The 17874-nt window shown below is 41.1% G+C and overlaps 2 protein-coding genes across 6 annotated transcripts in view; one reads left to right on the top strand and one right to left on the bottom strand.

The window, feature by feature from the left end:
* The window catches only part of xylb (xylulokinase homolog (H. influenzae)), a 75364-nt gene extending 63353 nt beyond the window's left edge, over positions 1-12011 (bottom strand). For 3 of the 5 annotated variants that reach the window (XM_014181344.2, XM_045710603.1, XM_014181345.2), the window contains exons 1-11: positions 11807-12011; positions 11294-11376; positions 11030-11099; positions 10031-10111; positions 9840-9926; positions 8839-8967; positions 8566-8631; positions 8210-8282; positions 6554-6672; positions 4205-4286; positions 1815-1855 (exon numbers count right to left, since the gene is read on the bottom strand). In XM_014181344.2, coding sequence (XP_014036819.1) covers positions 1815-1855; positions 4205-4286; positions 6554-6672; positions 8210-8282; positions 8566-8631; positions 8839-8967; positions 9840-9926; positions 10031-10111; positions 11030-11099; positions 11294-11376; positions 11807-11860 — 885 coding nt within the window. In that variant the 5' untranslated portion in view covers positions 11861-12011. The remainder of the gene's footprint in view (positions 1-1814; positions 1856-4204; positions 4287-6553; positions 6673-8209; positions 8283-8565; positions 8632-8838; positions 8968-9839; positions 9927-10030; positions 10112-11029; positions 11100-11293; positions 11377-11806) is intronic. The other 2 variants (XM_014181342.2, XM_014181343.2) reach the window with 2 other exon arrangements.
* A 2068-nt stretch (positions 12012-14079) lies between these two features.
* Positions 14080-16437, top strand: LOC106590352 (uncharacterized). The gene is made up of 2 exons (XM_014181289.2): positions 14080-14435; positions 14970-16437. The coding sequence occupies exons 1-2, from the start codon at positions 14210-14212 to the stop codon at positions 15473-15475; spliced, it is 732 nt and encodes a 243-aa protein (XP_014036764.1). The 5' UTR covers positions 14080-14209; the 3' UTR covers positions 15476-16437.
* The last annotated feature ends 1437 nt before the right edge of the window (positions 16438-17874 follow it).

The following is a 17874-nucleotide window of genomic DNA, read 5'->3' as shown; positions in this document are numbered from 1 at the left end:
GGGTAAACAAAATACAAAATTCCCTTACGCTGTTTATGACCACGGGAAGATGTTTTTTTGGGGGGGAGACATTTCTCCCTGCTCTCTTCATCATACAGGAGTATTAATGCTGCAATATGTAACTTTTTTGGCAAACAAACCAAGTTCACATATTTTACTAGGCAGGTCAGTTAAGAACAAATTCTTATTTTCAATGACAGCCTAGGAACAGTGGGTTAACTGCCTTGTTCAGGGGCATAACGACAGATTTGTACCTTGTCAGCTCGGGGATTTGAACTTGCAACCTTTCAGTTACTAGTCCAATGCTCTAACCACTAGGCTACTCTGCCACCCCAAATAATATGTGGGTTATAGATCTGTCAATGAAAGCAAGTCTAAGAAGTCTAATCTGTTCTATGTGCACTATTTCTATGATTCCAGTGCTTAAGTTTTGTTTTTGCATCTTTTACTTTCGGTTTTGAACACTAAAATACAATATTTTGGGAAATAATTTTTCACAGCGGTTTAGATGGTACAATGATTCTCTACACTATACTTGCTTGTTTTGTCACATAAACTGAAATTAGGCGAACTATAAAACAATTTGCAACCAGCAAATGGCAGAGCGATTTCTGCATAATGCATCTTTAAATGGCAAGTGCAATAATTTGGTAAAAACTAAATTACAATAATTTCTTTTTTTTCTCCATTGTGATTTATCAGGGGGTGCTGCAGCAACCTCAGCACCCCTACTTCCCGCGGCTATGACGTTGATTACTTTTTCAAATCCAATCAGTTTTCCACATGGATTCAACGTCATCACATTACATTTTTTGGTTTAAATGATGTGGAAACAACGTTGATTCAACCAGTTTTTGCCCAGTGGGTTGCTTCTTAGCAAAGAGCTATTTCTCAAGCAAGAATTTTGCTAGGACTGTCTGGGAGTGATCTGAGTTGGGAGAGAAAAATGGAAAACTAGCTGTTATTAGCAGAGGATTGGAACTTTGGTTGAACTTTTCTTATTATCTATTAACTAATTTACCACCTGGTGATGTCACCAGACAGGCCAAAACTCCATCGCACTAAAAATGGCAGAAATTTCAGTTGGTCTTTTCAAACTGCTTTTACACTAAAATGGCATTATCATCATTTTCACAATTCTACAGTATTATTACAAACTCTTAGTGTGGAAATATATATAAAACACAGGAAATCACATTTTTGACTGCAATGAGCCTTTAAGTGAAGACATGCAAAACAAAATCTGATTAGAGTAAGTGAATTATATTTGGTTGTAGGTTTCTGAAGTGATTTCAAAGCCGGTAGTCAAAGCGCATCTCGAAAAATGTGTGATTCCCTCATTTAGGTGAAGTTCAAAGCGAGCGCTGTAATGCGTTTAATGCGTTCATTCTACCAAGTGTTCCGTTTGATGATGAAAACAGCTTGATATTGCTCCTCGTCGGACAATGGCGGACCTCTTGGCATGAATGATTTAATGCCATGAAACCTCCATGTGGTCCTTAACATGGCTTCCTTGCACCTTACTACTCTACTGCTGCAGCTAAAGAGGCTGTATGGAAGCTTAGTTGCAAATTGTTCACCTCAATAATATTAATCAATTTCTTATCTCCTAAAACGACAACATCCTTGCTCATGGGTCTGGGGAGGTATGCCCTTGTGTCCAATGAGGTCATTTCTGAGTAGCCTCAGAAGCAAGAGTTCTGTACCTCTTTAAGCACTGAAATGCAACTTGATAGCATTTGAGCCCTATACCCTTTAATTGGCTATGATATGATGTATTGTGCTTGAGCAGAAAGAAAGATGAAAGGTCTTACGGCTATGTCTCCTTCCTGTAACCTCATCCCAGCCAGGGACCCTGGAATAAGAAATGAAAACAGCATTCAGACTTGAAACACACTAATTGAAGATTGAAAGCCAGTAAGAAAGTCTAGTTCCCTTTAGCCCACGTTCCATTCATCTCTCTTGCCTTTGTCCTTTAAAATGGGATGCGTCTGCACAACATAGACACAACATAGATTCTCTCAGATCTACTTGAGTCACTGAACATGCAGTACCGTATTGAGACGTTTAATTTCAATTCCATCCGCAGACTGTGACCTAAGGTACACTCTTAGAAAAAAAGGTGCAATCTGAAACCAAAAAGGGTTCATTGGCTGTCCCCATGGGAAAACCCTTAAGAACCCCTTTTGGTTCCATGTAAAACCCTTTTGGTTGCAGGTAGAACCTCTTTTGGGTTCCATGTAGAACCCTTTCGACAGAGGGTTCTACATGGAACCCAAAAGAGTTCTACCTTGAACCAAAAAGGGTTATCCTATGGGGTGTATATACTGTATATTGTCATTGTTCTGTATGGACAACAAGGTATACAGGTATGGCCCATAACAAGGTATACAGGTACGGCCCATAACAAGGTATACAGGTACGGCCCATAACGAGGTATACAGGTATGGCCCATAACGAGGTATACAGGTATGGCCCATAACGAGGTATACAGGTATGGCCCATAACGAGGTATACAGGTATGGTCCATAACGAGGTATACAGGTATGGCCCATAACGAGGTATACAGGTATGGCCCATAACAAGTCCCAAATTCTGCTGTTGAGTTGGGAGTTGCTGGGCAGATCTTTTACATGTTTTAATTTTGGGGGCTTCAGAGGGCGGACCTGGTGGAAAGATTTATTAATTCCAGTCTATTGGATTTCTTGGTGACCTTGCATAGAGTGTTAAATCAATCTTTCCCATGCTGTGACGCATACACACGCAGGCCCCTGAAAGGACGACAGTCCCGAGAAAAATGGCCCTCGGACTGGATTCTCATTTCAATTCTTCACCGGCGTTCAAGTCTGAAGCTTAGGAATAATTTTGAGAATTTCATATCTGTCATTGACCTTAAAAAATGGTTTGCTGCGATGATTTATTGGAATGTAGTAGTATAAATATATTGATAAGTTGACATCTTTATGTATTAGTGTGTAGAATAAATACAATCCATATACCTTCCTGAGCTACTAAATCATTCTCAAATCTGGATGAAAATATGAGGGCTTGTTTAGGCAAGACACAGCGGTCATGGACATGTAGTTTGCCTCGATACTTCTGTCCCTTCACATCTCAGAAAATTCATTCAAGTGAGTTTTTTGCATACATGATAACTATTAATGATACTCTTATCTACATATCAATCAACAAACAATTTGAATTAAATTACTGAATGCACCATGGCTCTTCAAATCTTAGCATAAGCCCCTGCATTGATCAACTAGCCTAATCAATTCTTACAATGATCAACTAGTATAAATACGAGGACAGCCATCTCACTGTCTAGTCTAGGCATTCATAACCAACTCCTTATGTATCCTGCCTCCCCTTCATCTACTATATCACACCATGGATAATATTTAATTATATCCAGGCAATTTCAAAACGGTATCAATTAGTCCATTGGCTATTGTTTGGCTGCTCAAACCGAGCTGTGCTGAAAGAGCTAAATCTCAACCGACTGTGCCAGACTCCCTCACACAACCACCGTCTGGGCGTCGCCCGCCTTTTAATTGGTCGTAAAGCCCCTTTTATGCAGATGACTGCTGAGCGGACTAGCAGAGAGGAGAGCGGTCTAGGCTTGTTTCAGTGTTTACGCGGCATTTAATTGAAAAAGCAGAGTCACCACCTCTAGTCTACAGACACGGGCAGCACACGGCACAAGTCGCATGGCGATAGTCTTAAATGCATAGTTTGGGATTTTGGCAATGAGCTGTACCCAAAAATGTTCAGTCATTGTGCTAAACTAGTTAGCATTGGCTCGGAAAAACTCTAACTTCCTTCATACTGGACGCAGAGACATAAAACATTGTATCCACGAGTTCATCTGACTCTGGGGAAATATATAAAGAACTTCATTGCCAAAATCCCAAACTATCCCTTTAAACCAGTGCCGCTTGCTTGGCGAGGGGCCAGCTCTTCTCTCCGTTCATCAGGTTTATATCAAGCTGCCTGGGAGGAGGGCGAACATGTGACCACCGCCGCCAAACACTCATTAGAATCTGCACAACATCCATGTGTAGGATAGGAGGAGCGGAGGAGGATCACTGGAGCAGATCAATGCAGTCAGTACAGTGCTACTGCCACCCAGTGGCCAGATGACGGAAAATAGAAAACAGAGGCCCCTGACAAAGACAGCATCAGAGCATGATAAAGCTCTTACCTGGGTTATCCCCAGTGAATGCCACCACTTTGCAGTCCTCTGGGAAGCCATAACGAGAGACATGGTAAGGAGAGAGGAGGCCCTGTGGAGGGGAACCAGGTGAGGTTAGGGTTTATAGAAGAGGATGAGGAATAAAGAGATGTGAACAGTCCAATGTTAGCTTTAGCAGTCACATCAGCGTTTCCTATGGATATTGTGCAAAGCAATCAGTCCTTGACTTTTCCTAAATAACTAGAATAGACATGAACCATGTAAGGTGGGATAAAGGTCACACATTTATCTGCAAGGTATAGATGCGGTAAACGCAGACGTTCCATTGACCAGATTGGCACACATTCAAGAAATCTGATCTAACAAAGTAGATATTCGTCAACTCCATCATGATTTATGTATTGATTACTTAAGTCCGATTTTGATATATTTGGCTGTTTTCGCTGCATAACATGTAGAAGTTGTCCCTTTTCAAGTTTTGAAGAAGTGACTGCTAAATGCTAACTCCCGCGCGCATAAACTGGTTAGCATAACTAGCATAAAGAAATCGCTGGTGGTAGTCAAATTTGTTTTTAACTGTAATGCAGTTGATTGGCAACGATGACATGAACATGTGTTGGGGTTGACATCCATACAAGCATTATACTCCGATTTTTACCTCAACATGAAATACACATATAAACAATAGTTTTGATGGATGGCAATGAGGAGACTCGGGATCTTACCCCCACGGCCCTTTCCCCCACGCGTTTCCATGGCAATTCCATTGTTTTGGTCGAGTTCGATTTTACCACATCTATGTTTGTTAGCTAGCCAGCCACCAGTTTTAGAGCAATGATTCTGTTAATTTTTCAAATTAAATGCCAATATGCCAACATTCCATTCAAACAATGCACTCAATCCACAGCCACACATTGGCTAAAATCAGTTGATGATAGGACTTACTGTAGACAAGTTGTAAAACTACTGATATTGTATCATATAATAGCACTAACTTTCCCAAACATTTATGGTCTGTTTACATATATTTTAAGGCTATATATACAGAAAGTGTATAAAACCATAAACTGTATTTATAATTATATGACAATATTTTAGGTTGACAATTATATTACACAATTTCTGATACATCACATGCCTTACTTGTATTTAACTGCATAAATAAAATCTGGATTATGTCTCTACTATGTCAGTACATCACTGGGGCCAAGCTTCCTGCCATCCAGGACCTATATACTAGGCGGTGTCAGAGGAAAGCCCCAAAAATTGTCAGACTCCAGTCACCCAAGTCATAGACTGTTTTCTCTGCTACCGCACGGCAAGCGATACCGGAGCGCCAAGTCTAGTACCAAAAGTCTCCTTAACAGCTTCTGCCCCCAAGCCATAAGACTGCTGAACAATTAATCAAATGGCCACCGGACTATTTACAGTGACAACCCCCCCATTTGTTTTGTACACTGCTGCTACTCACTGTTTATTATCTATGCATAGTCACTTCACCCCTACCTCCATGTACAAATTATCTAGACTAACCTGTACCCCTTGTATATAGCCTTTGTTATTGTATTACTTTTTATTTTTTACTTTAGTTTGTAAGTAAGCATTTCACGGTAAGGTAGTTTCAGATAGATTGAGGTTTCCAAAACACGTAGCTTTGCCAAATAACTCTCAAAATTGGAGATTAGCTCTTATTTAAAAAAAAATATATATTTGTCTAAGAACAACCTCGGTTTCTGTGCCCTCCACACGTGAGCATGCAGTAGCAGATCGCCTACAGTAACATAAACTAAGGAAAATACTTTTGTTCATAGAATTAACAAAAAAAGTGTATTCTAATGTTACCCAAGACCTTTATAAACACAACCAAAGGATACGTTTTCCGATAGTATATATGAAATTAATTTATTAGACTGTTAGAATGTTGCAGACAAAATGGCTGTTCATTGGCATAGTACGGGGGTAGTGAGGCCCGGCAGTTTAAGTGTTACGAGGATCCAAAGACAAACAGGTGGAGCTGGGACGAAAGCCTTGATGGCCCCAGTTCTTTATCCAATTATTGCCGGAGCCCTCAGGCTGACCTACAACTATTTAAATACAAACATTTGAATATGAGGTGATACGATGGATATTATGTAGCCTACATGACCTGACCCAAGGACTTGCAACTGAGGAATTCACCAAAAACGTACTTATTTTACAATGAAAATGTAAAACAACCTTCCACGTGAGATGAAATCACAGCCCATTCAAAAGTCAAAAGTTGATTTGCATTCCTTATCAGTTGCCCAGCCAGGAGAATAGACAAAAAATATCAACACATGGTCAAGAACCATGATAATGCATATAGGGGTATCTCACCAAGACAGCTGAAGAATGCACAAGGGCTCCCAGCCTCTCCTCCAGGTGAGGAGCAGTAGCCTCAAGACAGGAGTCTGCCCACTGTTTGCTGAATATGTCCATCAAATTCATCCCTGAACCTTAATAAAGGAGAAGAATGAACATGTCACGAATCAGAACGACTGATCAAGCCTTTCCAAAGAACATAGAATATACAGTGCACCTCAATGGAAGTCAATTTTATTAGAATGCGGATCACGGAACCGAGTGTAACAAATGTTTGGGTAACCCTTAATAATGACTTTTATTAAAAATCATGAATAAACTATTAATACACTTTCTATGCATAAGTATTTCATTATTTCTATACATTTATAAACATTGAAATTGTCTTATTATAAATGTTTTTATTAACTAAATCCAATCTCACTAATCTGAATTTATGTTATTCATAAACTGTAATGCATGTTATCACAGCACTGTGGTATACTTCTACGTATATGCCAGATATCGTTGTGCTGATAGACTAGAATGTCATGTGCAAATTGTCACAACTACTGTAATCTTCCTGTATGATAAACAAGACATTTCCCTCATATTGCCCTGTTGTATATTGTAACGAAATTCAGGTGAAAAACAGGCTACATGACTTGATTACAATGTCAACCTGGTTTCAGTGCTGCTGATAACAGATGGAGAAAAATCCCTTGGCGACCTTATTGCACAAACACAATGATGAATGTTATCCAGCAGACCTTAAAAGAATGGTTCTGCCAGGTAAAAACATTGTAATGAAATAAGTGTCAGAGATAAGTTCGAGCCAACTTGGAGAGTTAACCCACTGTGTTCCCATAGTAAGTGATGTTTCAAGCATGCTGGGGTAAAGTAATATGGTCTGAAACAGCTAACTCTTTAAGGATTTGTTTATTTTTGTATTTAACCTTTATTTAACTAGGCAAGTCAGTTAAGAACAAATTGTTATTTACAATAACAGCCTACCAAAAGGCAAAAGGCCTCGTGCGGGGACAGGGGCTGGGATTTAAATAAAGAAGAAAATATATTTAAAAAATAGGACAAAACACACATCACGACAAGAGACAACAGAACACTACATAAAGAGAGATCTAAGACAACAGCATAGCAAGGCAGCAACACATGACAACACAGCATGGCAGCAACACAACATGACAGCAGCACAACATGGTACAAACATTATTGGGCACAGATAACAGCACAAAGTGCAAGAAGGTAGTGACAGCAATACATCACGCAAAGCAGCCACAACTGTCAGTAAGAGTGTCCATGATTGAGTCTTTGAAGGAAGAGATTGAGATAAAACTGTTTAAGAAGGATCTTCACTCCCAAGGTATTTGTTCCATAGTAGTTGTACTTAAATGTTATATTATAACATGTTATAATGCAGGATAACTTTATTTTAGGGTAATGTTTGCACTAGTATTTACAATGAAATGATGTGCTACCAATAGGTACATTCTTGTGCTAAGTGGTAACTAAACTGATAACAAATTGTACATGCAGTACTCATTTGTTTTAATAAATCCCAAAGTGAAACAAAAAAGTGAAACATAGCTTACTATTGTGTAGTAATTTCTGTACCATTCAATAAAGTGCTACCGATAACAAAATCATCATTAACCATTATCATCAGTACCTTACCGTCACTGTAATCAATAGCTGCATAGCTGCCCAGGAAGAGAGAGGCAGCAAAGCTGCTTACCAATGAGATTCTCTGAAGTGAAGAGCAAAAAAAGAAGGGGGAAATATTTCAGACAATTACAGAACTAGTGAAATTCTATTGATCTTTCCTACTAAATCAACACAGAATATGTTCCACAAAGAGAGCAGAATTATCTGGCATTTTTAGAGCCCTATTTACCTTCATTTATTGAATTCACACAGATATGCGACCTAGAGTAGTTTACCAATGGAGCATATAAATCATTGGATTTAACATAAGACAATGGGGAATGGTGATAGCAGGCAAGTAAAATGGGCACGACATGTCACCTCACCTCTGTGTCCTCGTACTTCTCTGGTTGGGCCTTGTAAATCTTGGCGATCTGATTTCCAGTGAAACGCTGAAAGGTAATGTTATAGAATTGATAAAAAAGGTCAGCGCCTTTAGTAAATATTGGATCCCCCACATACGTGTACAGGTGTTACCTGTGTCCATATCACTTGGAGACATGAATGATTGAAGTTACTTGTAAAACAATGAGTAAAGTAAGTGTCAATTAAGTCAATCCATCAAATCCATCCAGTCAAGGAAACTGAGTCTTCCTCACCTCATAGGCCCGGGAGCCTGTGATGTCTGCAACTCTCTGAGCGCCACCTATTGCTGTCTCCAGGTACTGACACTGCTCTGTAGTGCTGGAGTCCATCCACACTGGACTATCTGACACTGCAAAACCACCCTGTTGGCACAAGTACAGGCATAATGTATCAATATACAAACTGAGAAATCAGATGACAAGAAACTAGCTTATTTATTGCAATCCATGGAATCACTTAATAGAAGTGGAACATGCACAACTAAAATGTATTCAATAAACAAAGTGTTTGAATGAATCAAAACAACTACTAATCAACTAACTACTGTAATACTCTCAAAATATATATCAAGGCATTCAAAGACAAGAACAAATTTGGAAGAGAACCAGGTTTGAGACAAAATGTTCATAGAAACGCCTTCTCATGGTCCTTTTAGACTTGCAAACTCACTGATGTAAAAAGGAGGCCCTTCAGCTTAGTATTAACTGAATAATCCTCAGGGTTTGATTGTACTGTTGGATTAATGAACAAACATTGGGCTATAGGGTTGGCTGTGCCTGCAATGTATCAAAGGATGTGGCAAATGTGTTTTTTTCCTCCCCCACACAAGGAAGGTAATGTATTAACTTTTAACCAGGCGGACACCGCCTATTTGACATTTGCCAAAAACAGGGCACTGTATTTCAAATCAAGTGGTGCATGTCATTTGTGCTTGTTGCTGATACTGAACTGTATGTGAAAAATTAAATGCTTCTACACCTGCATCGCTTGCTGTTTGGGGTTTTAGGCTGGGTTTCTGTACAGCACTTTGAGATATCAGCTGATGTTAGAAGGGCTTTATAAATACATTTGATTTGATGGGACGATGAAGTTGACTATCAAAAATGGGAGATAATTGTTTTATCTGGCATGTCACTAGCAAACATGCACTCTACTCTGCTGTAGTAATAAACATAAAGGACAACCAGAGAGTATAGAATCTCTCCCTGCTACTGCCATGTATGGGACCACCTACCTTCAGAAGTTCATGCAAACTTTTTCCTGGATGGAGATCCCTGAGAACTTGGTTGGTCCCTTTCCTCCAATACACACTGCCATGTTGCTGTAAAAACAAGGCAATGATGAAATACAATACATGTAATGCCTGACTGTATTCAAAATACACAATGGAGCACTATAATAGAGTACTAGTAATAGTCCACACACCTGGCCACTCCCAGATAGAGCTTTCACACGCGAGAAGTCAAATCCTGCATTCTTCATCTTGCCAAGGATCAGGTCAAGTGCCTGGGAAATCACCATGGAATTGCTCAGTTAAAAATCACAGGACTAAAACATGCTCAGCTCTGCCAATGGCATCCTTATTACGCATAGATTGCTCTTGAATCTGATCTTGGTGACTATTGATTCAAAGTGTTGTGTATTTCTGCTGAAGACCACCCTGCATCCTACTGCTGGCTTGCTTCTGAAGCTAAGCAGGGTTGGTCCTGGTCAGTCCTTGGATGGGAGACCAGATGCTGCTGAAAGTGGTGTTGGAGGGCCAGTAGGAGGCATTCTTTCCTCTGGTCTAAAAAATATCCCAATGCCCCAGGGCAGTGATTGGGGACACTGCCCTGTGTAGGGTGCTGTCTTTCAGATGGGATGTTAAACAGGTGTCCTGACTCTCTGAGGTCATTAAAGATCCCATTGCACTTATCGTAAGAGTAGGGGTGTTAACCCTGGTGTCCTTGTCCTGGCCAAATTCCCAATCTTGCCCTCATACCATCACCGCCACCTAATCATCCCCAGCTTACAATTGGCTCATTCATCTCCCCTGAAACTATTCCCCAGGTTGTTGCTGTAAATGAGAATGCGTTCTCAGTCAACTTACCTGGTCAAATAATTTAAAAAAAGATAACAGTGAGTAGTTACTTACAAAGAGAGATATCTTCCCAAAATTAGAATTAACTGCAGTTTAATAATATTAGTTTAATCAACCTTGCAGTGTAATGCATTTGTTACAACACTTTGGGGAATTTTATTGCTGTAGGCCCTACCTTTGAACTCAACGGAATAACAGCTTAGATGGAAGTTAATTCAGTACTTCAGCTATGCAATGGTTTGAGAGTGAGCAGACCACTGAGCTACTAGTACTTTTACTGAGTACTAGTGAAGTATTCACTGTGCAGTGCACTAATAAGTAGTAAAGTATTCATGGTGGACTACCTTTACCCACATGAGCACAGGAGAAGTGACAGTCAGACTGTCTGCATGGATATGGACCCCTCCCTGAGTCCTGGGGAGATGAAAAGATAGAAGTCAGTTTCATGGACTAATTCCAAACTGTGTAGACTAGCCTACTATCAAGGGTGTAGGATTTGCCCGCCTTGGAATTGTGCTGCTATAGTCGAGAGGACATAGCTATTTATCAGTTGGCAGCACACATATCATCCTACACATTATGAAATGTATTTTTTTATTTTGTGTTACCCGAATTCTGGCAGTTCACTGTCAAACTGCACACTGTCCTGGTGGACAACACTGAGGTTCCCATCAACAGCAACCACCTTCAGCTGAACACATTGGGGAAATGGGTTGAGTAAGTTTAGGAACTACAGTAGGATACAGGAACAGAAGTGCCTGCTTTGCAGCCAATGTAGTAGGAAGAATGGCAAAATGTTATGAAATAAGCAATTCAATGTTTGGCTAGGCTAAGTCCGAAGTCCAGTGGAATGAAAGGAGAAAACATGTTACGCGCATTTAATTTATTAATGAATGCCAGAACCACTAAATATTGCTTATGTAGCATGGTACACATGGGCTATTTGAAAGGCTATCTTCCCGTAGGCCTATGCTATGTCAAATGTTCCAGATGAGCCTTCATTTGTAGCCGCTGATTCATCGTTTTCTCTCTTCTTCCGTGTTACACAAAGTCTACGCGTCTGCGTATAGGCAATATTGCAAACCGAACGACGTAAAGCATGCATTATAATCTGAACCTACTTGTTGAGTGCTGAAATCAAACCCCAGGTAAAATGAGTCGGTGGACGCAGCCATTGTAGTCAACACATAGTTCTACGTCCTAAAACTGGAAGTGCAACACTGTATCGCTGTTTCTGAACAGTGCACACAGGGTTCATGTTTAAAGGTGCAGCGCACTCCAAAAATGCAATATAGGCTGCAGTTAAAGACTCAAACTCTTCTAGCTATATCTTGCCTACGTTGCATTTTGTTTAATCAAATACGCTCTGGTGAGTGGCTTTTTGAATACTTCATGACAAACGTCATAAACATTTACGACAAGCAAAAAATACTGTCTCTTTATATACTGAACAAAAATATAAACGCAACATGTAAAGTGTTGGTCCCATGTTTCATGAGCTGAAATAAAAGAACACAGAATTGTTCTACATGCACAAAAAGTTTATTTCTCTCAAAGTATGTGCACAGATGTATTTAAATCCCTGTTACTGAACATTTCTCCTTTGCCAAGATAATCCATCCACTTGACAGGTGTGGCATATCAAGAAGCAGATTAAATAGCATGATCATTACACAGGTGCACCTTCTGCTGGGGACAATAAAAGGCCACTCTAAAATGTACAGTTTTGGTACACAACACAATGCCACAGATGTCTCAAGTTGAGGGAGCGTGCAATTGGCATGCTGACTGCAGAAATGTCCACCGAAGCTGTTGCCAGATTATTTAATGTTAATTTCTCTACCATAAGCGTTTTAGAGAATTTGGCAGTATGTCCAACCGGCCTCACAACTGCAGACCACGTGTAACCACGCCAGCCCAGGACCTCCACATCTGGCTTCTTTACCTGCAGGGTCGTCCGAGACCAGCCACACAGACAGCTGGTGAAACTGAGGAGTATTTCTGTCTGTAATAAAGCTCTTTTGTGGGGAAATACTCATTCTGATTGGCTGGGCCTGGCTCCCTGTGGGTGGGCCTGGCTCCCAAGTAGGTGGGCCTATGCCCTCCCAGGCCCACCAATGGCTGTGCCCCTGCCCAGTCAGATTAGGACCTAATGAATGAATTTATTTCAATTGACTGATTTCCTTATATGAACTGTAACTCAGTAAAATCGTTGAAATTGTTGCATGTTGCTTTTATATATATTTTGTTCAGTATATATATATATATATATATATATTCCTTATTGTCTATTAGGTCTGTTGCAAAAAGTAGGATAAATGCACCATAAACTTACTATTAAACTAACCACAAGCATTTCGCTACACCTGCTAAATATGTATGTGTGACCAATACAATTTGATTTGATTGCATTCAGTTAGCTTCAGATGCTCCACCCATAGCTTTTAGTATTTGGACATTTACAGACAGACCGACAGGAAGAGACAAGAGATCAATTTTATTTTATTTGCTGCATGAGTTATCAGCAGCTCATTGCTTACTTTTCAGAAACAGGAAATCCACAGGTCTCCACAAACAATTCATGGAAGTGGGACTGTTTTGCATAGAAAATCACTGTGGTAATGATATCTTTGAAACACAGGCCTCCCTGCTTTAGTAAGGAGAACGTGTCAGGCAAAGGAGTGATGTGTGAGTATTTAACTAAGCAAGTAACTTAAGAACAAATTCTTATTTACAATAATGGCCAACCCCGGCCAAACCCTGACGACGCTGGACCAATTGTGCGCCGCCCTATGGGACACCCAGTCACGTCCGGTTGTGATACAGCCTGGAATCAAACCAGGGTCTGTAGTGATGCCTCTAGCACTGAGATGCAGTGCCTTAGACCGCTGTGCCACTCAGGAGCCCTAAGCATTGGGCTCCCGAGTAGACTAAGCATTGAACTAAGGGCTAATTTTCAGAGTTTTTTTGCAGCGCAGGTACACCTGCTAGATGTGTCCCTACCACCACGTCATCCATTTAAATCACCCCTCCAAAGCAGGACTCACCCACAACTTCAACAACACTGTGTCAATATACTGTGTTAGTGCCAGCCCAAGTAACTGGGTCATTCAACACATTTTTCCAGAACATAATATATGAACATGAAAATCAATGTTGATTGATAGGCCCACAGATAAAAGACTACTGGATTCTATAGTATGAAGATGTAAGATGTTTGTGTAGCCTAGTTTACTTTAGCCTATCATAACCATAAGCAGTTTTCACCTTTCACCAAAACTACACATAAACCTACATGGTCTACTGTAAAAGAAAAGGGCAACCTTCAATTGTCCTCAATTGTTTGCACATCACTCAAACTTTTGAACCACTTTAGACTAGCCTACACTACACCTACTGAGATGTAGACAGTGCCGTATAGGCTATACTGCCGGCAGCAGGTGGATAACTACTTATCATTCTATCAGCTGTGCCTTCTTTGATTGGGGAAATACAAATACAAATTGGTTATCAATGCAAACAGGATGTTGTCGTGCTGCTGTTCCAATTCGACGTGTTCCTGGGAACAGATAAGATCCCGGAGCCGTAGTGAAACAGACAACGGCGACGTGAATCACTTGGTCGAGGAAGCGGACGAAAGCGAAATTGTCGCGGACCTAACCAGGATGGATGTTGCACTTTTGACGGAACAGTACAACTTGACTAAAGAGAAACAAAAGCGCCAGACGCTGGTGGTTTTATTCAGACAAGGTAGACATCGCTTTCGAAGAGTGCTGCGAGAGCTTGGCACGCACCCAACCGGGGGCGCGTTCAGCAGGACGCTTACATGCCTATCTGACATGTAGAATAAAGAATCACATCGGCTTTATTCATGGGATTTCTATTTGCAACGTTCGAGAACGTTTGGTAACTTAACATGGCCCAGTTGTCTGAACATTTTGGTACTGGCAACAAGTTGTTAAATTGCAGACAATATTGTGCATCCTCAAGGTCATGTTGCAACAAAGTAGCAGTAATTGATTTATATGACATAAATTTGAGTCCTTGTGGATGGACACGTGGCAGCATTAGTCTTTGGTACTTTTGTTTCTTCATACAAAAGCTTTTCCTGCTAGCCTGCTTTGAGCAACAAAATACAGTTATACTGCAGTTAAGCTATACTGGAAATGTGGTCATTTGAAGAAAAGTAATATTTTTGTTACAGTACTTTTCCATTGAGCTGGAAGGTTGATTGCAGATGACTGTGTAAACCTGTCTGTAAATTTCCATTCTATTTCCTAACAGTATCAACTGATGCAGCAGAAATCAGTGGGCAATCTCTGGTCAATGTAGTTCCAGTCAACCAGGAGATGAAGAGCAAACACGAGAGGAAGATGTCGGTCTTAGAGTCTGAGAATGACTTTGTTGGGGACTTGGAGAGAGCCCCATGGCGCAAACCCTTGGCTATCCACCGACAGACCAACATCATTATACCACCACATACAAACCCCACAATCACGGGCAGTAATTCAAGTTTTACTTCGCTGTCTGAAGACTTTCCTGAGACGTCCAGTGAGAAGGTCTTGGGGGATTCTATTTCTATCCATTCTGTAGAGTTGAGTGCCAGTAACAGCAGTTCAGGCTCCCGGAAGTTCTCAGCCCCAGCCGTTTTGTCCAGACAACTGAGTTTTGGGGGGCAGCGGCCGCCTCTTCTCTCCTCTAGCCCCCATCACCACTACCCGTTCCCCCAAAGAAAAGGGCCCAAGAAGTCGGAAGCTGCTAGGAGACTTGGGATGTATGCATCATTCTGATCAGATTATAGGAGAGGGAAAGAGTCCTTTACAGTCTATAGTGCAATAGAGAATGTTTTCTATGTTTCTGCAGCATTAAACTAATCTTGTTGTTGCTATAAAAGGACATTTGGTATGCAGCCATGCAAATAATATCATGTAAGATGCTGTGCCTTGCCCTATATAGGATCACATGTTAACATTTGAGTTTCATCACAGCTGAGAAGGGTATCCATCTCCAACCATTGAGTGAAATACTCCTCAATGTCTTTAAACTTTCTTTTCCCCAGAGAGCACACGATTAGGCCTACAGACAATGGTGCGATGTTTTGTTTTTAATTACAGCATTTATCCCAGGAAAATATTCAAGAGATGATTTACAGACCATTGTTAGGGTAATAACAGGTGGAATAAAATATAACTAAACATTTAAATGTTTTAGTTACATTAACCCAATGAGTCCCACCATAACGCAGGCGTTTTTTGGACTTCTAACCCCTTTCAAACAGTGTGTGTGTGTGTTCGAGCTACATGGGTTGTGCCATTGGATTTGTCTGTTTATTCTGTATCCGTACGTACCAACCATTAGTCTGTGCGATTAACAGGGGTCTGAGCTAGAGTGGTGTTTGTGAGACAAGGGCGGATCCTGAAGGGGCCCGGGTCTTTTTACAAAAACATCTAGAGTCTGTATGGTTTGAGCTACACACTTAAAAGCCATCTATGAAAAACAGACACATGAACATGTTTTGCTCAAGAGTTGTTAGAAGGTAAGGGGTTCTTCTACAAATCCCATGACAGTGTCTATAATAAGCTCACAGTTTCTGTCCCAAACTCCACAGTTGTCACTGACTAGTTGGATATTCATTTCCCAGTGAGGAAACGATTTCTGTAGTTACAACATTTACAGAAATTCATTTATTCATGTATTTGCTTTGGCTGACTTTTTGTTGTTGGACATTTGTCAATAAAACTCATGAATACAACTGTTTATGTCAAATTGACTTGTGTTCTACTTGTAGCCCTGGTTGTCCTGAAAGGAAAATGGTAAAACACTTAATTGTGAGGCTAAATAAGGGCTGGACATGCAGATAAATAAAAGTCAGAAACGAAAAGCCGATTTTTACTGGTGTCTCGGGACTGATAGGGTTAAATTAAAACACAGGAGGTTGGTGGCACCTTAATTGGGGAGAATGGGCTTGTGGTAAAGGCTGGAGCGGAATATGTGGAATGGTAACAAATACATCACACACAGGTTCCATGTGTTTCATGCCATTCCATTTGCTTCTTTCCAGCCATTATTATGAGCCATCGTCCCCTCAGCAGCCTCCACTGGAAATAATAACAAGGACAGGCTGTTGCCACTGAACAAATGTGACTTGAAAATTACTGATTATTCTCTGGTGTGCATATTATTGTCATACAATGAGATGAATCCCAGCAATACAGATGGAATGTGAAGACATGATGCATTCATTAAATATGGTAGCCTATGTACAGTACTAAATGCATAATGAACATTTGGGGGGGTTGTAAACAGACAGGATATGACAGAACCGTCGGGAGGAATCAAGGGTTGGGGCGGAGAGATAGTCAACCCCCCGGGGTCCATCCGGTTGCACTCAAAACTTATCGAAAGAGCATGGAGCTCACCCACCCTCTTCATGGAATTAATAGCTACCAAGAAAAGCATCTTCATAGAGAGGCGTTTCAGGGAGGCAGACTCCAATGGTTTGAAAGGCGGCTTTGCCAAATCTGCCAAGACCACATCCCAGCTCGCCATTGAGCAGGTCCTAGCTGGACGCAGGCAACGAACCCCCTTTATAAACCTGGAGACCAAGAAATGGCGACCCACTGGCCTTGTCCAGCCACCCCACATGGCAGGCAGATAGTGCCCAAATACCCACAGTGTAGAGGCTGCTAAGCCCTCATCCAAGCGAGATTGCAGGTATTGGAGGACATACTGCACCCCGCATGACTCGGGCACCACCTCAATACCAGTGCACCAAGAGCAGAACCGCCAGCACAACTGGTATGCCGCGGTTGTAGTCAGTGCCCTCGCGCTCTGCATGGTGTTCATTACACCCTCCTGTAGTCCTAACATGGACCATTGGTGCCATTCAGTGGCCAAACCCACAGACTGAGGTGGTGCAGCCTCAGATGCCAGAGTTCCCCTGGCCTGAAACAGCAGGTCCGGTCTCAGGGGAAGTTGCCCAGATGTCCCAGACAACAGGGACAGGAGAAGCCTGAACCAGGGTCGCCTGGGCCAGTATGGGGCCACCAGAAGCAGACGATGCTCTGCCATTGATAAGGGAATTATATAATAAAGGTAAATGAATAAAGAATCCATCCCTGAAACGTAACTGATTAATAGTTGTAGCATGTGTAATGAATAATTAAAGTACTGAACCTAAGTCCCATAA

This window comes from Salmo salar, chromosome ssa29 (assembly GCF_905237065.1).
Source record: "Salmo salar chromosome ssa29, Ssal_v3.1, whole genome shotgun sequence".
Lineage (NCBI taxonomy): Eukaryota > Metazoa > Chordata > Actinopteri > Salmoniformes > Salmonidae > Salmo > Salmo salar.
Note: the sequence above shows the minus strand (reverse complement) of the source record. Positions and strands in the feature narration are given on the sequence as shown.

Excerpts from the sequence above, each read along its gene's own strand:
- LOC106590352 (XM_014181289.2), top strand. The coding sequence starts at position 14,210 with ATGTTGTCGTGCTGCTGTTCCAATTCGACGTGTTCCTGGGAACAGATA. Across the intron at positions 14,436-14,969 it reads GGTGGTTTTATTCAGACAAG|TATCAACTGATGCAGCAGAA; the intron begins GTAGACATCGCT and ends ATTTCCTAACAG.